This window comes from Cricetulus griseus, assembly GCF_003668045.3.
Source record: "Cricetulus griseus strain 17A/GY chromosome 1 unlocalized genomic scaffold, alternate assembly CriGri-PICRH-1.0 chr1_1, whole genome shotgun sequence".
Classification (NCBI taxonomy): domain Eukaryota; kingdom Metazoa; phylum Chordata; class Mammalia; order Rodentia; family Cricetidae; genus Cricetulus; species Cricetulus griseus.
In genome coordinates this window covers 39,623,375-39,645,764 of record NW_023276807.1, presented here as the reverse complement: position 1 = coordinate 39,645,764, position 22,390 = coordinate 39,623,375, and the positions used below count along the sequence as shown (strand labels likewise).

Sequence of the window (22,390 nt, the reverse complement as noted above, 5' to 3'; positions counted from 1 at the left end):
AGCCCTGCTTGGTTGATTCTGTGGGCCATGTTCTTCTGGTGTCCTCGACCTCTCTGGTTCCTACAGTTCGCCAGACTTCTTCTAGCTCTTTTCCCATCTCGATGTGCTGAGGACTGAATCCAGGACTTTATCATTGAGCTATCTCTAGGACTCCTTTGAGCTTTGATAAAAAACAAACTTTCCAAAAGTAGAAGTGTTCAAGGCAGAAGTCCAGAACTTTCATTTTTCTTCCTATGCCAGAAACAATTAGTTTTATTCCATATTTTCACTGTTAAGGAATTGTTTGACACTACCAGGCCCTCCAGAATCATAAAACAGTGCTCCCCCACACCGTGTCTGGTGACCTCAAAACTATGGGTGTGAATGTCTCCAGCAAGAAATCTCTTTTAACATTTTGGGTTTTTTTTTATTGCAGTTCTTACACTTCACACTCTAATCAAAGCCTGCTATCTCCTGCTATCTTGGACTTGCAAAATTTGTGACTCACTCTAGTCATGAGCCTGTCTGGCACACACATCAGTAGTCACTTTTAAAGAAGTACAAACTGTGAGTTTCCTATTTCAACTTAATCTTGCATGCTTTATGTGAAACTACTCCTTTACCTTTACCATACTAAACTTGATCTTCAAATAAGCTAAGAAAATAGGATAAATATTTCTCAACAGGGGTGATATGCAAAACAAATTTCAATTTGTAAGTTAAGTGCTTGGAGCAATGCGTGGTTAATTCTTTTACATGTCTTGGCTGAAAGGAAGTTATTTGAAAAGTTCCCTAACCTAAACAGAGTCTAACTTAATCCTTAGCCTCCCAAATGCTCAAGAACATGTGGTATGAGGGCTCCAATGTCTAAATTTCTGACTTGCAGAACACGTCCTTAAGCTGCCTGGCTTGGAATTGGATATATAAAGATATTTCTTGGCACCATGTCAGTTTAAGGGAATATGTATATATGACCAGTGTCTAAAATGCATTAACCTGAGACCCCAGATTTCGGAACTTTGGGAGCCTCTCTTTCCACAGCTGGACTCTTTCCAGAGGGAGAGGAGATCTGAGATCACCATCTCCTTTGTCAGCCAGAATCCCACCCTTAAGAGTTACTTCCAAGGATGCTAGAGGGGGGGTGGATAGTTGGTTGTGGGATAAGACAGTCTGTCTGGTATTCTGGAGTTCTGTGTGCCTCCATGTGGACAGCATGGTGTCTGAGACAATTGCTGTGCAGAGCCCCAAAGCTTGGGGGACTGGGCTTGAGGACTGGGTTCTGGTGCTGGCAAGCATGTTGAGTGAGACATTCATTTTTACCCCAATACTCTGCCCCCTCACTAGTTGTGTTGGCCCAACCACAGCACTCAGCCACAATGAGCCTTTACTTTTTCCACCTGAAAATCAAATGGCAGAAGTCTGTCAGTGTCTGAGAGCTATGCTGTAACGCCACAAGGCAAAAGCAACTAGAATGGGATACATTCAAGGTGGCCTGGGATTGGTAATTGCAGCTCTTTTTAAACTACCCACCAAACACCTGTCAAGCTCCATTTCCCACCCTCACCCCTCTCTCCGTCCTGCCTCCACTCTGTTAGAAACTTCACACCAACAGGGTCTCACTGCAGCCTCTGATCCCAAGATGCCCCAGGAAAACGGCTCATCTTTTGGATTTCAACTCTGGCCCTTGCACTCTAGCCTGATTTGTCCCCTTGAAGCTATCCATTGCTTGAGGGAGGTAGTTTCACAGATCCAGGAAAACCATACCACACCCTATTTTTCTGTGGGCCCATCAAGTGTGGACTGTGCTCAAAGACCTCCAGTGGATGCCTATCATAATAATGGACAGAATTAAACTGTGTGCATACTTTGCTACTTCCTACATAAAGACTTACAAGAAAGTGTAGTTTATAAACCAGGCACAGGAAGAGGCTAACAATCACAACTAATAAGAATGAGCAACTGTCACAACCTGCTGTAATGAAAGTCCTGTTGATGCGCTCTCTTGTGCTCGCTCTTGCCCTCCATCTCGTTTGCTCTTTCTCATTGCATTGTACTTTCAGTTTTCATGGATCCCTAGGAAGCTATTCTGAACTATTACTGGGGTGTATGATGAACTCTCACACCCACACTTTCTCTCTCACTCGTGACATGAGACATTGCTTCATTCGGGTTTCCTTGCTGTATGCACTACCTTCTTGTTACTCATTTAGTAGCCACGTTTTCCATCCACTTTTTTGTATCACCGTGCTTGTGTGAGAGTAACCCTTAGACTGGTGAGCAACTTAAAGCATATGGATCACTTATTTCTAGAATAGTCCATGTTTCTAGGCTGTGGTTTATCTTGAGTGGCTGAAACTGAGAAAAAGAAAACCTTTCACAAAGGAGGACAACTGTATTGAGTACTAATTCATACGCCATGGATCAAGTGTTGGGGGATCCGAGAGGAGAGGGGACACCTGAGGCCCCTTCCATTTCTGTCTGAGATGTGCCCAGTGGTACCCTAAACCTTACATGTCTGTGTCAGGGGATACACAGCCCATGTGGCCTCTGATATTTACCTAAGGACTTCTGTTAAAACTATCAATGCAAATTTCTTTTTAAAAGCCTTTGTATTCTGTTGTCCATGTGTGTCACTTCATCTTTTGCAGTGGGCCTATAGTCTATGGAAGGGGGTTTTGATAGATAGAGGAGGGTCCTTGATGATGACACCCTTTCCCTTGTCTTTAGCCCTGGGAGTTGGAAGTAACTCTCCCTGTGTTGTTTCACCACTGACTACTCTAGTCCTCTCCACTAAATAGCCCCAAATTAAATGGCACTATTTGTTTATTGCTGGGATCTTGAAGGAGTCCAGTTTTGGATCTATTTAGTGTGCTGGAACCACTTTGAGAGTTCTTCTCTTTTCAAAGCAAGTAAGCCACATTCTTATTTTCATCAGCGAGTGTAGTTTTAAAAAGCAATCATCTTTATTTTGTCCTAAGAAATAACCAGTGTCTCATCTCTTCATGCTTCTCTAAACACTGTCATCTTTGTGTGGCATGTGGGAGACCCTTCACCCATCAAGTCCAAGATTCCCCCTTTGGCCCTTCCAGACATACAGGCTGTATGTTCATGTATCTTGTGGTGCTTCTTTGGGATGCTCCTTAGTCCTGCTGTCACTACAGACAGGAAAAAGTAAAAAGATGCTCTTCAAAGCAACAAGGGAAATGATCAGAGAAAATGCAGGGATGCAGTTACACCTGACTTTTCAATAAGCGATAAGGAGTTCTTAGTATATCCCATACTATTTGGAATATATTTGGACATTTTTGTTATTGATGATTGAAGTAGGAAGACCCAGCCTTGGCTGTATAAGAGAGCAGGCTGAGCAAGCCAGGAAGCAGCACCTCTCCATGGCCTCTGCTTCAGTTCCTGCCTCCAGGTTCTTGCCCGTAGTTCTTGCCATAGCTCTCTTCAGTGACATATTGTGACATGGAAATTGACCTAAGTTGCTTTGGGCCAGTGTTCTATCACAACTGAGAAGCATTTGAGAATGTCGGAGTGGGTTTTCCCCAAAACCATGTAGCAGTATTCTTGCTCAAATTGGACTCCCCAAGAGGGAAACCTAAAGCCAGGTGTGGTTGAATAGAAGGCTCAGAGGACAAGGAGCCTGGTTAAAGTTCAGTCAAGAGAAAGTTTTTGTGACCACCAGTGACAGATACAGTGCCCAGAGTCTCTAATTTCCTGTGTCATGTGAAGGCTGTCCAATTTTGCACTGGTAGAAATATGGTACTTGGTGTGGGGCTGGAAAGCCTCTGGTGGTGCCATGGCACCAGAACACACTAAGTAAGACTGTGCATCGTTGCTGGAAAATATTGAAAACTGTGCTGTGGAAAGTTTCTCCTAGCGCACTGAGTCAATGTTCCAGATAACTAAGCCATAGCAAGGCTCTGCAGAAAGCACAAGCTGGAGAAAAATCAAGCCCCACAGATGTGTAAAAATAGATATGGGTCAGGCAGGAATATGGAGATGAGCACTCTGTAGGCTGTGAAGCTGGTACACTGTGTTTTGTTTTGTTCTGTTCTGTTTTCTCAGCTACTGCTTTCACCCCCGGCAATAAAATCACAAGAATGAGTTGAGAGAGAGAGAGAGAGAGAGAGAGAGAGAGAGAGAGAGAGAGAGAAGAGAGGGGGGGCTGGGTAAAGAAATGTTCTGAAGTCAGGGCTGAGGCTGCTCCAAGCACACACTGCCAGCCTTGCTGTGCTCATGGGAGCGAAGATGGCTGAGCTGGGGGAGAAGAGAGAGGGCAGGTGGGCTAGGGGTGTCCAGTCTCCTGCTGGCTTCCAGAAAGGCAGTTTTTCTGCAATAGAGAGCTGGCCCTGGGGACTGGCCTGGTACCTGCTTTTCAGCCTTTGAACAATAAGAGCAATCCACCAAACAAACAAAAAAATCCAACCTCTGAACATGAGTCTGGGGTAATTCTCTGTGAAATGTCTGGATCCCCCAGAAATGCTTTCCAGACTCTCCCCTCTCTCTCCCCTGCTTTCTTCCTTCTTCCTTCCCTGCCTCCCACCTCTCAATCCAGACACAATAACTCTACCATGTGCAAGGAACCGCTCTTAAGTTTTCAGCTATACAGCAGAGAGTAAAGAAGGGTGGGAGGGCTTGGGCAGATTCTGTGCACTGGGGATGGAGGTTAAGGAAAAGGGATTGCCTATGACTTAGGTTTCGGCGGTTGTTTGAAGTATGTTAGAGATTACTTTTGATTGTTTTGTGCTTCGTGGTACTCGGCATCTTCGGTAAAGTACCTTTGCAGTCGCCATTATCATGATTGGCTAATGGAAGCATGAACAAACAGCCTTAAGAAGATAAAGGAGTCTAAATTCATTGTTTTAAAGGAGGATATCACAAGCACTTTTCCAGGGCACAGGGGGAGGGGGATCCTTTATGTGCTTCAAGTTTCCTGAACTAGAAGTTTTGAATGAAGAACGAAGATGTTTCTACTTGAACTAGATGCCTTTCTCCTGAGCGACAGGGACATTGTTCATGGTCATGATCTGAAGGGAAGCTGCAGTCTGGTCCCCTTTCTAGCTTTTTGGGTCCCTGGAAGCTGGTCTTTTTTATGCAAAGACCCTCTGCTTGGTGTTAAATTAGAAACCACTTGAGGGCAAAGACCAGGCTCTCTTTGTTATCACAATATATAGTAGATAGGAACACGAGTGCGCACGTGTGTGTGTGTGTGTGTGTGTGTGTGTGTGTGTGTTAAATTCCTTAACCACGGAGAAATTGCTTGATGATTCTCTCTGCTCTGTTTCAGTTTTAAATTTTGTTAGTTCACAAGCAAAAGCTTATGCTTCAGCTTAGAGTACAAACTCTTTTCTTTAGCTCCTTGAGCTTTACGTTTAACGTTGGCTTGTTGTGTGTCTGGCTTTCTGTGATGAGAGACAAAACTTCCCCTTTTATAAACTTTGACTTTCAGTTTTTCAAAATTGTGCATAGTAGTTCCTCATTGTTTTGGTTTAAAAACAGGATTGAGAGGGGTGGGGAGACCATAGGAAACAACAGCAGCAAACAGAAAACACTACTCTGATTACACTAACTTATGCAGCTTGCTTAAGTCTGTCTCCTCACTTGCTCAGATTGCAGCAATTTTTGATGCCCTTGCCAAAGTTTGTGTTATTTTTAACTTAAAGATGCAACAGATTGCTCTAAAATAAATAATTTAATCTAGTGTTTCAAAGAGTCCCAGAGGTTGCAACTTTCAATCTGGTTTCTCCTCTGGAATGGAGGAGCTCTGTCCAGCCCTTGCTGTGGTACCTCACTCCATGTGGAGGAGTGTTTTCTTGCTTTTGTTTGTTTGTTTTGTTTGTTTGTTTGTTTTGTTTTCAACTGGAGTCTGTTTTGCACTATTTGGTTCCAAACATTATAGGGTGGATCATTGTTTACCACTGAAGCAGTAACCCAGTCTCTTCCAAGAAAGGGGAGAGTCATGTTCCTAGAATCTGGATCCTTGATCTTGTGGAAGGAGAATTGAAGGGATGCAGAACTGTCTCTGCAGTGAGAATCTAGGCCTCCTCTAACAAGAATCCACTCTTTCCAGGCTGATGCCTATGTAGACCTCAGGCTATGAAGAGATGGCCAAATTCTGCCCAAAGTACCTTCACTGTAGCTATAATTTTTTAGTATATGTGTAAGTGTGTGTGTGTGTGTGTGTGTGTGTGTGTGTGTGTGTGTGTGTGTGTGTGCCACTCACACAGAAGTCAGAGTACCTGAGGGTAGAGGATAGCTTGAGAGAATCAGTTCTCTCCTTCCACTATGAAGGTTCTGGAAATTGAACTCAGGTTGTCAAGCTTTGTGGTAAGCTCTTTTACATACTAAACCATCTCACCAGTCCCCTCAGTGTAACTTAAAACAGAACATTACACTGCTTTGGCTGGCCTCAAACCTGTTGGTGGCTATCTTGTTTGTCCTCATGACATTATCTATGAAAAAGAAGCCTCCATGGTGACAACAGAAAGAACAAGTTGTGGTACTTTCTCTCTTTCCTACATGAGAACAAAAAGCTCTTGCAATCAGATTAAATAAAGACTATAAACAAAGAATCAAGTGACCCTGTGCTACCTCATCCCTGCAGGCCGCCATTGTGAGGTCCACCAAATGATTGGGAACTACATGTGGGATTCCACAATCAACAAGTCATTTGACATTGGGGTCAACCGAGACAGCCTGATGCCCCTCTGGTGGAATGGATCAGAGCCGCTGTGGATCACGCTGATGAAGGCCAGGAGGAAGGTCTACATGTATTATTGGCCAGGTGAGTGTGCTGACCTCAGGCCTCTCCCTTCTTCCAAATCTCAAACACCATGGAGTCTGCCCAGGAAAATAAGGTAGAGTCCTCCAAAGACCACGCCCTGGTTGAAAGATGGGATTTCTACCTAAGAACTATGTTCTAAAGGCACATTAAAAATTTTAGGAATTTTAAATTTTTAAATTAAAGGTATATATTTTATATTAAGTGAATTCCCTCCTCTATCCCTCACTAACCCATTACCCCTCCTCTCTTACACTAACCCCCTTTTTTCACCTAGATAACTTCACTTCTATTTTTATTTGATATATACATATGATTTCATGTGACTACAAAAACTAGGGACCACGGATGAGAGAAAGCATGGTCTTTGTTTTTCCGAGGCTGGCTTACTTTACTTAATATAATTGTCCTCAGTTGCATCCATTTTACCACAGATGGCATAAAAGCCACCATGGATGTGTATGCTGGGTTTTCCTTATTGCCTCTGTTGTGGCACACCTACGTTGGTTCCATAATTTAGCCACTGTGAATCATGCTGCCAGGAACTGATGTGCAAGTGTTTCTAGGATAGGACTTAGAAGTCTTTGAATAAACAGTCAGAGTGGTGCAACTCTGTCATCTGGTAGCTCTAGTTCTAGCTTGTTGAGAAGCTCCCGTACTTACTTCCATGGAGGACCAAACTAGCTTACATATTCCCGCCAACAGAGCACAAGGATTCAGTTCTCTTTCATTTACATCTGTGCGAGCATTTGTTGTCATTTGTTTTCTTAGCGATTGCTATTCTGACTGGGATATGATGGAATGTTGGTGCATTTTTTATTTGTATTACAATAATACTTAATGAGGCTGACTTTTTCATATATTTGCATTTCTTCTTTTCTGAACTGTCTGTTTCTTTCACTATCCCATTTATTAAGCGGCTTGCTTGTTTCTTTGTTGCTTTATTTTTATTTCTTTGAGTTCTTTGTATATCCTGGATAGTAATCATCTACCAGATGTATACATGGTAAATATTTTCTATGTGCACATCTTTAAAAAGTCCTTTCTTGAGCTCTATAATATCAGCAGGTACAGTGTCATTTCCTGGTTCCCTTGCTCTGGTGTCACATGCATGAATTTCATGTGCAACGTTTTCAATGTGGAAAAGAAATCAACTTTAGTTTGCTCATTGACTTTGACAAAGGAGTTGAATATCATTTCTATACACTTTTTAAAGAAAGAATGTTTTTATTTATTTGAGAATTTCATCCAATATATTTTGAATTTCTATGCACATTTAACTTCCCCCACCGCATTAAAAATGGAAAAATCAAAGCACACACAACTGTTTGGTAATGGATTTCATGACACCTCTTACTGCTGACTCCTTTATACACCTAGGTAATTGGGAAGCAAAGATATTTCACTGTAATGAAGTAAGTAAAGCTACAACCTGTCTTGGCTACTGTGAAAGCCAGTGGATACTGGCATCCCTGTCCATTGAATAGCTTTCATGAAGAATGAGGAGACTTAGGGGCAGCCAAAGGCATTTGCCACCAAACTGGAAGAGTTCACTCTTTGGAACCCACATGTTGGAAGGAGAGAACAGACTCCAGTGAATTATCTACACATGTGTACACACATACACACACACACACACACACACACACACACACACACACACACACACACTAAATAAAAGTATGAGGGTATTCAATACTGACAAAATGATTGCTTTGCTACTGTGGATTCATTCTTTCAACAGGTGATGTGCAATATGTCTTTTCCAGGCACGTGGTTATGGTACTTTCCCCAACACTATAATACTGATTCTTGTCATTATGGAGCCAGCTATTGGTAAATGCCTAAAAGAAATGAAGGGATAAATGAGCACTAGCTGGGTGGGAGGCAGAGAAAAGCAGCAGAGATCTCACTTCACTGGCTTGGGCTGGAGGGTGGGAGGGCGGGAACAGCTGAGAGAATTGTGAAAGCCCAGTGGATTATGGGAGAGGCCTGCTGACAGGCATGGGGGAGAGGGGAGGGAAGGATGAGTAATCCAGAGCTGAGTCACACATGGCTTGCACTGAGGTTGTGGGCTTTCTACAAGAGCTTGGAAGATGCTGTCTGGAGGTGGCCACATGGAGAGTTACGCAGGGCACTCTGCAGATCTCAAAGCATCGCAGAACACAGACAGATGGAGCTTGCAGAAGGCAGCCCCACTGCCGAGCTGTGCTGGAATCCTGAAAGCTGTCACAGAGCAGGGACAAGCATCACAGGTAGGCTCATGAAGGCCAGCACATACAGTGTTAAGTCCAAATTGGGCAGAAGAACTTATTCTACCAACAGGGATAAGTTCAAAGTGACACTAGGGATTCTGTGCATAAACCATCAGTCACATGGGATGCTTTGCATCCAGATAAAGAGAATCAGTTACATTTGACATTACTGTGACCAAATATATCGACAGAAACTACTTTAGAGAGCAGGGGTTTATTTTTACTCCTGTTTTCAAAGGCTGAAGTCCACAGTCACTTGGCACCATGCACTTGAACAGAATAGTTCATGGAGCCTGCAGGAGAACTGTCATTCACATCACAGTGGACCAGGGAAGAGACAGCAAGACTACAATTGGAGGATAGACTGTAACTGCCAAAGGCCCACTCCTAGTGACCTACTATTGTCAGCTACGTCCTATCTCCTAAAGGTTCTGCAGCGTCCCCAAATAGTGCTATGGGAACAAGCATCCAAAGCACTAATTTATGGGGAACATTTGTGGCCCAAACTATAACATAAAAGCTTAGGGGTACTCCTCTATCTGAAATAGAGACCCAAGTGGGGCCATGAAGTTAGTTGTTATACTAAAAAGTGTAGGCCAATATAGGAAGACTTTTCTAAAGGGTCAAGTTCAGATCTAAGCTGGTTGTGGTGAGGTCTAAAACAGAAAGAAGACTTTGCTGCACATTAAGGTCACTTTTAGAAACATTATTATCAATAAATACAAGAGATTGCATGTATTGGCATGGGAGGACTATGACAACTGTCTGGTCATTGGCCTAAAGACCACCAAGATGAATACTGCCACAATACCATGTAGCCACCTTCCGTGGTATCTGACTGGCTTTGTTCTTTTTATTGTGTTGTTTTGAGAGACACCCCCTGCACAATTGGCACTCCCCCCCCACACACACACCAACATCCACATGCTCTGTTCATGATGTTAGGTATAGTCATAGAAGCCTCTATTATAGCAAGGTGGGAGGAAATCCTGAGAGGGGCAGTGGTCATATTCCAAAGCTCTTGCTGTTGTCTTACAGAGCATTGTTTTTCTTTCACCTGAAAGAATGTATATATATATATATATATATATATATATATATATATATATCTGAATATGTGATAATCTCAAAGGTAATTTTCCTGTACAATATTGTATTGGTCTCCTAGAACAGCTCTTTCAGGGTAAGAAGAGGCTATCACTCCTTTCAAGCCATAGTTCAGCAGCTAATAGTCATGGTAAAACTGCCTGATTAGCAGTTGTGGAGTGAATAATGAGAAGAAAAGAGGCTAAAATGGGGTTTCCTCTGTGGCCTACATGGAGGTTAGCCAAAGATCTGGATTGAAGTCTTGTGTAAATTAGATGAAAAGTCTCTTTTCTTAGACACTGTCAGGTCCTTCAAAAGTGAATACCCCGCTGAAGTTTTCTGAGTGTAGGCTGCCCACCCCAGGCTGCAATGTCCCAGTCCCCCTCATTCCTGCCAATAAAGGGCTGAGAGAGTCATGGTCACTGTTGTCTTTTTCCTCCCTGGTCCTTTCCAGCCTCAGACAATGACCTAACAAGTGCTCATTTGTCGCTACAAGATTAAGTGAAGTGCCATTTGTGTCTTCTAAACATGCCTGGATTTCATTTTTCTTCTTCCGTCTTCTGTTTCCTTTTCTACTCCCAATGGGACATTGGACAGACTTCTTGGTGAGGCCTGGACAATCTTCCTTGCTTCAGCGATCTGTGTTATGACACTTTGAGTCTTGCCATTAAGTCAATATTTAGACGTATAACTTAGAAATGGCAGTAGTTCAAGTCTTCCTGTCAGGTAGATAAAGCAACAGGGTAAAAAATTGAGCAGTGGGGAAGAGTCCACCTTCCCTCAGCCCAAATCTTAAGACATTTAGGATTTGTCAACAGAGCCTTCAAAGCCCTTCCCACTGGTGTCATTGAATCATACAGGGGAAACCATGCTCAGGAATAGTTGCAGGCTGAAATAAGCCAGGAGTAGTACAACTGGGATCCACCTATGCTCCAAAAATGGTAAGAACTAATTACATGGTGATCACAACCTTTATTTTTTTATGACAAGGAAGTTTTATTTTGAAAAGGAATCTTCGATTGATATTGCAGAACAACCCAAGGGTAGATGGTTGTCCTGAGCATGGAGTCAGGGAATTGGAGCAGGTGACAAGAGTATATGGGAAGAACAGTTTAGCTCCTCACATTGCCAGTCTGCCCTACACGGTGACAGCAGATTTTAAGTTTATTCTATAGTTGTCTATTAAGGGTTGGCATTCTGGTTCTGTGTCCTTTCATTTCGGATTTTACTATGTTAATTTTCAACAGCCTGCGATGCCAAGAAGACTTGAACAAAACCACCCATTTATCCTAGGATGAAGTTGGGTGTGCCTTGGCTCGATGCCACTGCCTCTTCCTGTTCTGTGCAGGTATTTGGACCAATAAATACTTTCCATGTAGAAAACCTCACATAGCTACCGGCCTTCTCTCCCTCCCTTTCTTGACAAAGGCTGAAGGTGGCTATTTACTCAGCTCATATCCAGTTTGGGCAGTTATAATCATAGTGATTCCATTGGAATCAGCAAGTGGAACATACTGGACACTGGTCAAGAGTTACGGATCATCTACAGCACCTTCCTCTATCCTGCCGTGCTGCGACCATGACACCCTTCTGTCAAGTTGACCTTAGATGTGTGTCTCTTGGGCACAGATAAAATTAAAAGCACCCATCACAAATAGAGTGAGCCAACATTATGACTCCATCATTGCCTGTGAGCACATGATGCCAAACATCTAGAGAATGCCTTAAGGTGTGATTCAAGAGACTGAGAGAGAAGAGGGTGGATGCGATGTGGAGGAGGCAAGAAGAAGTTTTGGCTCACAGTGTTATTCCACATCTCAGAAAGATTACTCTAGCTGCAAGTACACAATGGAATGATAAGTGGGGATGGACAATGAACAAAGTTATTGCACAGACTTAGGGGAGAGATGATCATAGCTCAAACTATAGACTTGGTATTAAGGCATTGCTACTTGAGAGACATATTTACAAATTAATTGCTAAAACTTTTTTCCATTTCTTATTTAAATTAGAAACAAGATAGTTTTATATGTCAATCCCAGTTCCCTCTCCCTCCCTTCCTCCCCTGCCCCCCACTAACACCCTACCTATCCCATACCCTTTCTGCTCCCCAGGGAGGGTGAGGCCTTCCATTGGGGGGGGGGTCTTCAGAGTCTGTCTTAGTCTTTGGGATAGGCCCTAGGCCTACCCCCCCATATGTCTAGGCTGAGAGAGTATCCCTCTATGTGGAATGGGCTCCCAAAGCCCTATGCTAGGGATAAGTACTGATCTACTACAAGTGTCCCCATAGATTTCCGAGGCCTCCTCATTGACACCCATGTTCATGGGGTCTGGATCAGTCCTATGCTGGTTTCCCAGCTATCAGTCTGGGAACCAAGAGCTCTGCCATGTTCAGGACATAATTGCTAAGTCTTAATAGTGGATTGGATTTGGGGTTGAGGCATCAGTCAGAGATAGGCATGACACTAAGTTACTGGCTTATAGAACTGTCTAGATGGTGATTCTCTGCTGAATTTAAAAGAATGACTTGGAGGCAAAGGAGCTTTGCCTCTAAGTTTACTCTGAGATGTCAACTGACAGGTTTGGAGCTCAAACAAGAGAGTTGGGGATCCATTTGTTGGCATGGTAGAAATCAGTTGAGCCCTGAGTATAATGACATCCACCCCAGGAGAGACTAAAGCAATTCAGATTGTTCCAACTAATTTCAAGCATGGCCCTGAGAAATTTTCATTTTTAGTGAATCAGAAAGAGGAAGGTGAAGCTGAAAGGAAACCAAAAGGGTTATGTGGCTTGAGAAGCAAGGGAAGAGAACAGACATGAAAAGAATAGTAGAGGAAAGAGTGATGCCATTCTCATCTGATAGGATTGGGACTGTTTCTCTGACAAGGTGATACCAACTAAAACGTCTTTACAGACACATGTACCAAGACCGAATGGACAAATGACTTCAAGAGAGGAGTGGGAATCATTGTTGGTCAAGGTCACTGAACACTATAGAGTTGCAAACAGAACATGTAATTAACTGCTGTTATATCACGGTAAGACTGAACGTCATAGCTGTTAAGATTCGCCAACATTTCCAGATTAGATTAAAGAAATACCCACAATCATAATCTCAGGATTAAAGGATATAGAAAGATATGTATGTATGTATGAAAAACAGCAGTTGCCATCAGGTGAAATTATGAAGGTTCATGTGCTTTTTACTTGTCACTATTTCCTTGACTTTTCTTTTAGAATTGATGCTTTGAGTTTATATTTAAAAGCATTTACAGTTATTCTAACTAACTTGTAAATATTCTAAACATTTTTCCTCATCATTAATCATCCTCCAGGAACTTGTACATTTACACTGTAATGGGCATTGCCTGTGATCTATAGAGGATTGCAAACACACGGGAAGGTGAATATAGGTTAACTGTAAGCAACTCACCAGTTTTTGGTAGGGTCCTGAGAAAGTATTGTGCAATCTGGACAAGGCCTTTTCTTTTGCACCCAAATAATGACACAAAGACATATTATACTTTTGAATGCTCAGTCTAATTTAGGGACATTTCTGACTAGTTCTTATAACTTAACCTGTTTCTCTTCATCTACATTTCACCACAGGGCTTATTGCTTTTATTTCTGTATATCTGTCTTTCACTGCTTCTCTATGTCTGTCTGTCTGGCAGGCGTCTGCCTGGCTTTCTGGCCCTGGGCGTGTCCCTCGTTCTCTCCTCCTTCTCTCATTCTTCTTCTCCTCTTGAACCTAGATTTCTTTTCCTATTTATTCTCTATGCACCCCAGCTCCTCCTATCTCGCTCCTGTCTAGCTATTGGGTGTTCAGCTTTTTATTAGACCAAATAGGTGCCTTAGGCAGGCAAGGTGAAACAGATACAACACATCTTTACACAATTAGACACACATCCTTACATCATTAAACAAATGAAGGATAAACAAATGTAACACACTTTTACACAGTTAAAGTAATGTTCTGCAGCATAAACAAATGTAACATATCTTTGCCTAGTTAAAATAGTCTTCTACAACACTATCCTAAAGGGAACAGGAACTTATCTCCTATAGAAACTGTGTGTCAATTATACATAAAACTGATTTGATCTGATTTGTGTACTGATCAAATTATTTTCAACAGCATTGCTTTTCTCTAAATGTTTTTCAACTAAATTATATACCACTCTATATCCCTGAGTGATTCACTTGGCCTCAAGGGATCTCCAGTAAGAATTGTCTCCATGTGTTGGAGGACATCTACCAAAGGTCTTCCATCTGCATTCACTGCCCTCAGTTGTCATAGTTATGCCTTAGGGACTTGCATGTTGGAAATGCAGGGGAGAGCTTGGAGTGAGTTGGTAAAAAACATATCTCTAAAAAGGGAATTTGGAATCTCCTGGGTATACCATTTGTTAATGTACTCGTTTGATGGCTTCTTTCTTGTGGGATCTGTGTTCCTGATGCATGGATTACAGACTGACTGTGCTATGTATAGCCCTACTACCAAGCAGCATAGAGTCCCATAATTTCACCAGGTGTGCAAAAAGTAATCAGTCCACCACATGACCTACCCAGTGCAGACCAGCTGCAGAGCTGGCTCACATCTCTGAAGCGTTGTGTGGCCACCTTTTTCCGAAATGAACCGAGTGCTTCAACAGGAATGGACAACAAAGCAAGTGCTTTGTTTTCATGTGGAAGAAAACATGAAGGGAAAATGGGAGATGGTATAATGGAAGGAAATGAATAAAGAAAGAGAACAGCAAACTGAAGAAAGAGAAGCTGGAAATGAAAATGAAAACAAGAAGAAATGGAGTTAGGAGTCAAGAAAGCCAAAAACAAGGCTTTGGATGACTGAACATCCAAAACGGGAGATGGTTTCACAGGGGCCTGTTACTATCATTATTTTGTGACAGCCTATGGGATGCTATAGGCTCACCCTTAGGCCTAACGGTCTTCTTCTGATACCCTCTAGAATCCAGATGGAAAGCTCTGAGCCTCCCAGCACTCATACAACCTCCTCTCTGCTACTCTAGCATCCTTTGCTCATACCTAACCTGACCAGGAGATACCCAGTAATGCTGCTGCTATAGTATCCCAGGCCATACAATATTCAATCGCCATGCCTGCATGCTGGTCTAAGTTGAAGGGAGAACTAGCAAGGGAATTGCAGGCTTTGAGGTTGATCCGGGAAGGAATCTGCATGCTGCAAGACCTGCATCATCCTCAGAGCTTGATAGCTTCTTCCCAGACTTACATCTGGGTTCCAGGCATTGAACCAGCTTGTGAATTTGTGAGTTCAAGATTCATTCTCACCTGGATTTCATCTGGCTCAGAGCACATGCTAATGTTATGTTGGGGCTCAGGAGCACAGTAGGTCTGCTGCCCCATCTCCATTGGTACCCGAGAAAAGGCACTGAACTACTGTGAGTGCCAGGCTCCCTTAGGTACTCAAGTAATAATTTCTCTTCCTGGAGGGGTTTCTGTGAAGGATTCTAGGAAAATGTCTCCTTGTCCATCTTGCTTCATAGCTCATGGAATGGCTGAGAGAATTGACACTCAGAGAACATACAACCAGGGAGTAAGCAAGTCAAGCCATCATCCATTCTATCTCGCTCCAAATCCTTAGCAAATTGCCATGAGCTGGTACTTGAGATCTAGCCATGTCTGGTGACGGCTGTGCTCTCCTGGAGCACCCCCAGTCTTCCCAACGTGCCTGCTCAGCTACCAAGGCTTGGACAGAGAATGGCCGATTCTTTACTAGCAAAGTAAAGAAAGGGGCTCAAAGTCGGTATTTCTTATATTACAGATTTCTTATATTACAGACAGAGTCTTGAGGTCCTGAATCCATTCTGCATGGTCTGCTCTCTGCCTGGACCTGTGACATGCTTTATAAGTGTTAAACAAATAATGGTGGACTATTGAGCAGGGGGGTGATCCAGAGAGCCTTGAGCTGTTTCTGTTCTAATTCCTAGTCCAATTCCACAGGCTACCAGGACCATTTTTCCTCCAGCCAGACTTTTGTGTGCAGAACTGTGTCCCCTCTCTACATGTTCCTCCTGTGATTCTAAGAGTTCCCTGCATTTATTGGGAAACCAAGAGGAGGAGTTTTCTTTTCAAAACAGCAAAACCAGGACAGTCAGCCATAGGTAAAGTGCCTGTCACACAAGCATGAGTACCTAAGTTTAGATTCCCCAGCACCCAGAGAACAAGCCAGCTTTGGTGGTGTGTGCCTGTATTCCCAGGGCTGGGAAGGCAAAGACAGACAGGTCCCTAGAGCTTGCTAGTCAGTCTAGCCTAATCGCTAAGCTCCAGGATCAATGAGAGACCCTGTCTCAAAAATACAGTGGAGAGCAATTGAAGAAGGCATCTGATGTGACCTCTGACCTACACATACAGGCATACTCCCCAGCAAACATACATACACACTCTAAGTAAGGCAGAGGAGGGGGTCCTCAAAGGGCCACAGGGATAACCCTCTCTCCCCACCCCAGCTGTTCCTGAAAGTGGCTCGGAGCACCCGAGAAGCCTGAGACACCATCAGACATGGGGATAGGGGCAGTTTGCAAGGTCTCCAAGGACACAGACTGAATGGGGAGGGATGGGAAGGAATCTCTCAGTAGGGGACAGAGAGCCAGTAACCCGGATGTGCAAGAAAAGGCTTCCCTGCATGTTATATCCTAAGTCTGCTCTTCTTCAAAGGTCTCCTTAGGGAGGGAGACTGGTCAGGATCACCACATAGCGCAGGAAGTCCAGATGGCTTCCCTGGTGGAGAGGAGTCAAGCAGTCCTTTAACAGTCCTAGGAGTTAAATATTCTTGAAGCACTTGCCTCAGATATGAAGATGCCATTTCCAGTGCACATGCCAAGGGGCCTCCATGAATCACAACTCTAGTAGAAGTCACTCCATCTTCATCTAGTTCCCCTTGGGAGGACGATAGTCCCTGACTGGTCTAGAGCATTTTCCCCTCATCTAAAGCTAACTCTGACCTATCTGGTCTACTAGGCAGAGCCTTGGCCCTGTGGAGCTCACTTTCCCTGTAACCTTGGCTTCCTGTTAGTCACCTTTTATCCCTAGTAAGTCTCTTTCTGTCAAGATTCTGAACTCAAGTGTCACAGATGAGCTGTTCCTCATCTGGTTGGTCCTCCTTAGCCTGTTCACACTTTGTACACAAGGCCAGTCTGCCTTGACACAGCCAGACTCCTTACCCCTGATATCAGAAGAAACCTACAATGGTTCTGGTCTTCTGGGGCTAGGCCAACCCTGGGGAAAGGGTGTCTGAGATCAAAGGCCATGCTTCCCTCCAAAGACTTGTTCCCACAAGCTCCTGTACCTCAGATGTGTTTTCCTGGAAAAGGTTGCATGTTTCTCTGAGAGTTAATTGGCTTAGCCGCTTTAATAAGCTCTCTTGAGACATGTATTCAACAGTTGCACACCTGTCTCACATCACATAAAATGCAGCTCACAGGAGTTATTGTTACAAGATGTGTCAAAGTTGGCAAGCGGGAACTCCACTTGGAAGGCGAGAACTGTGCTCTAGGAAGCTGGGAGAATGTGATGTTTCTGGGTTCGGGTTGGTGGTCCTTGGAGAGAGTTGCTAGGAAGCAAGGCACATGGAAGAAAACAGTGTGCAAGCCAGAAAAGCACCAGAACCAGGATATCAGATGGTTAGCCCACAGAGAGACACTGGGACACTCTGAGGATTCTGTTTTCACAGCTTTGAAAGAACAGGGTTTGAGGAAAGCCTGTTGGATATTGCTTTGAAATGGTTCCTTCCACAAGGATGCCGTGTCTGCATGATGCATTGTCCACACTGGCTTTCCATATTAATTTTGATAGTTTATTTTGAACAATGAGGTCTTGTTTTGAAAAAATATAAGTATATTAAAATAATCTTCTGATAGATGAAACTTAAGAAGAACTGCCTTAAAATATTTAGTACAAAAGTGCACAAACATAGTGGTGGCCCATGGTACTTGCTCCTTCTATTTATTTTCTTATCAAAACACTTAATAGGTCCTAAGAAACAATACAAGGTGCAACTACTCAGCAAGAAGCAAGGCTCTAATATGAAAAAGAGTAGGTCTTGGTGAATGAACCTTACTTCAGGGCAATTCCTATCAAAGTTCACCAGTAATAACGAGGAAAGATGGAATAAAAGGAAAAAGCATGTCCTCAAGGTTGTCATGAAAACAAAACCTGACTTCTAGATCATGCCTTAGCCATGACATTCCTTCCCTGCAGACCACTGAGGCAACAGTCTAAAACGTCATACTTCCCTCAGACATACTTGGGTGACCTGCAGGGACCTCGGTGTACCAAATTTAATGTTCTCTGAAACCATGAAGCAGGCCTGGAGGTAGCAGCCTGGAAATTGAGAAATGCTCGCCCACTCCCAGATCACAGAGTGCGCTGTGGACTCCTGATTAGAGAGCTATCCACGCAACACCCCCTTCCAGTCTGCTGATTCCTATCAGACAAAGACCAAAGAAAACAAAACAAAGCACCCACACAAATCCACCTAGGAGTAATTAACTCTGCTCTCTCTGAAACTACCGAGTCCGTGTACTCCATGTTCCATTACACGGCCATTGTCTTTTTCTCACTGGCTTTCCTTTGTTACTCTTATATTCATTCGTGGCTTTTAGCATCTCCAATAAGGTGCAATGTTTTTCCTTTTGAGATTTCACCCAGGAAAGACCATGATGGACTGACAGAGAAGAAGAATTTACTTGCCCCAGACTTGTCCAGTTGGCTACTTCTCCACTCCATTCTGTGAGGCATGTGGAGATATAAGCTTTCATCCAAATTGATGGCACCCTCAAGACTTGCATTCAGAACATCTCTCAATTGAGATAGGACTTCTTGCTCCATTGTCTGGATCTCTGACCCTGAACAGACAGTGAATGAGAATGCTCTGTCGGGCCTGTGGTGATGGTTATTTCTCTCTCTGCTTTACAGAACTTGGGTTTTGAATGACTTCAAGGTGGACTGTCAGTCATAACCCATTTCTCATCACCAGCTCCCAAAACTACTTTATGTTCTGTTGTTTTCTGGACATTACACCTTGGTACTGTGACTTTCTTTCCCCAGTTTAAAGATCTTCAAACTGGGTTCCAAATTATCTCCAAGAATAAGATTAGTTTTGATGGAATAGTTTATAGAACTCCCTAAGTTTTATATTTGGTATTAAAATTATTCTGACTGGTATATGCCTTTTTCTTACTTTTCATAACTAAGATACCCCTCACCCAGAATCTCCATAAGGCACATTGTGCTATCCTGATAGTACATAAAAAGTTCCAGTCCCAAACTGATACACGGTTCAAATTCTGGTGTATTTGGAATGTAATTGGGTAGAAATCGACAAATGTGAAAGGCTTCATGAACACAAAGTTGAATTTTGAATGATCTTTGTCCCTCATTATACTATGGATGAGGTGGTCTAAGAGACATCCATAAGTAATAGTGCATGTTTTCCATAGGAACATAACAGACAGAGCATTGTATCATATCTGTAAGTGTTCATAAACAGTGTGCAACATCCAATAAGAAATAAAATAAATTTTGACTCCCATTCCTGAGCAAGGACAAATAAATTAGACAACTCAACTCTGCAAGCAACCCAGACATTAGTCACACACATCAAAAGAACCATGCCAGAAGAACAACGTGGATGTTCACTAGTCAACTAGAACTTTTTTTTTTTAAAGAGATAGTTCCAGGACTGAAGATAGTCACACAAGTCAAATGTGGGGAGGTCAAAGGGTGAGAGACAGAAAACAATGTAAAGGACACATGAGGTATAGTGACGAGGTGCAGGAAAGGGCAAACAATGGAAAAGATGCGATATTTGAGAGAAATGATTAAGAAAAATCATTTTTTACTTAAATCATTTAAACTAACAAGTGACCCTAAACACACAATATAAGAGGGATATGACTGTCATCCCAGCTCAGGAAGCCAAGGCAGGAGAATCACAAGTTGAAGGCCTGTTTGGGCTATGTCGTAGTTTCATTTCTGTTTCTGTGGTAAACTACCACAGTCAAAAGCAACATGGTGGGATGGGCATACAATTCCAATATAGTCCATCTATGAGAGGAAGTCAAAGGAGGAACACAAAGCAGCAAGTCCATCCACAGTCAAGATCAGAGAGAGAATACAGGCATGCCCACCTTCCGCACTCTTGTATAGCTCAGGGCCCAGCTCATGAAATGGTGCTACCCACATTCAGGTGTGTTGTTCTCTCTCAATCCTCACAGGTATGCTTGCCCCAAGGCCAAGTCAATTCAAATAATTCCTTGTTAAAACTCTAGATGATTCTGAGTTACAATAAATTGGTATTTAAAACTAGCCATCACAGGCTACACAGGGAGTTGAAGGCACTCAGGCAGATCCTGTTTCAAAACAAAATGAAAATAAGGAAGTGCCAGGGAAAAGCACTAGAACCAGGAAGGCCCTGGATCCAATTCCCAGTACCACACAGAGAGAGGGCTGTTCTATGAATGATGGGAAAGTTGAGATGAACTTCAGAATTGTTGAAAACTAGAGACAATGAAGAAAGCTTGACATTGGCCAGAGAACATGTTCAAAGAACAACAACAGGAGTGACAGCCATCATTCCAGCATAAGTGTTGGGATTCAGGGAGACAGTGGTAGCCTCAAAATGATGAAAGAAAGCAACCATTAACTGAAAATTCCATACCCTCTGAAAATACCCTTCCAAATCAAAGCTACAAGAGGGACTTCAAAGGAGCAAAAGCCAGAGAATCTGAGCTGAAGAAATGGCTCAGCAGGTAAAGGTACTTGTCACCACCAAACATGATGACCTGGGCTCAATCCCTGGAACCCACATGGAGAAAGGAAACTGACTCCTGTAGGTCGTATTCTGACCACCACATACATGTTACAGCATGTTCCCATGCCAACACACACACTAAAATTTAAAATTAAAAATGGAATTTTCTGCCAGCACATCTAAAGGACAGGGATATTAAGTTCCTCAGACAGGAAGAAGGTGACCTCATATGGAAGCAAGGAAATGTTGGAAGCAATGAAGGACACCAGAAAGGGAAGTATGTAGGTAAACACAAATTTAAAAAGTATTATAATCTTTTTATTAAAAGCCTGTGTAGAGTTAAGATTCATGGAGACAGAAGGAAGAGGTTTTTATGTTTAAAATTAGCCTATCTTTATGCTGTTTGGGAAGCTAAAGAAATGAAAACTTACAGCAAATGCTAATGAGAAAATATTTTATTTTTTAATCTTCCTCAGGGCACTTTGCAAGGAATATATAAATAGCAGGCTAATAGAAGAAGGAGAATGATATAACAATAATACTTGCTAATTCATTGGAAATCAAGAAAAGGAAGACAAACCATTAATGTGTGATGGGTACAAGGCAGTCAAATGCCAAATGCTTAATACAAAGATACATGAGACTATACTAACTATAAGTTTACTAAGAATTTATTAAGTGTTGTAATTAATTTGAATTACTGCATTGTGTTAAGTTTGGAGGTGGTAAAGCTAGTGTTCAACAACAGAATTCACACTGGAGAGAAGGGGGCTGGAAAAGGGTGTGAGAAGGTGTCTGCAAAAGACAGCGGCATTCTGCTTCCTAATGAGAGGCTCACAGTTCACCCACTTTGTAAGAACTCAGTTATCTGTACATTTAGAATTTATCACATTTCAGAGTTTATATTAAACTTTTTTTGTTCTGTTTGTGGGTATTTTTGCTTATTAAAAAATTAATTTTCTCATCCAAACATATTAAGCATTGAGCAAATTCCCCCTAATATACTCTACTTCATCTTCACACCCCTCACCCTCTTACCAGCCCTTTTATTTATACTTCTAAGGCAAACACACATGCACACATGGTTTGCCTAGGAGTTTGTCCAAATCCTGTTTGTCTTTTCAAAAGAACAACTCTTCATCCTACTCATTCTTTCGTTTATTTTTCTTTCTAATTCTGTTCGTTTCTGCTCTGATCTTATCTTTTGACCTTCTACATACTCTTGGTTTGTCTTCCTTTTGTGTTTTCAGGCCCTAATGGGTGTCATTATGTTATTGCTAGAAGTTTTTTAAGTGTCAGCACTCGTAGTTGTAAACTACCCTGGCAGGACTCCTTCCACCATTTCCCCCAGGTTCTGGTATGATGTTTCCATTTTCATTCTAGTCTAGGATTTAAATTTTCCTTCTTGATCTTTTTGTCAACCAACAATTCATCATTTAACAGTGTGTTGCTTGATCTCCATTAACTTATGTATTTTCTATCATTTCTCAT

General features: G+C 42.5%; 1 protein-coding gene across 1 annotated transcript in view; it reads left to right on the top strand.

Moving 5' to 3' along the window:
• Positions 1-22,390, top strand: part of Enpp6 (ectonucleotide pyrophosphatase/phosphodiesterase 6) — a 102,495-nt gene that overhangs the window by 32,559 nt on the left and 47,546 nt on the right. The window contains exon 2 of the mRNA XM_027391077.2: positions 6,590-6,769. Within this exon, the coding sequence (XP_027246878.1) occupies positions 6,590-6,769 (180 nt within the window). The remainder of the gene's footprint in view (positions 1-6,589; positions 6,770-22,390) is intronic.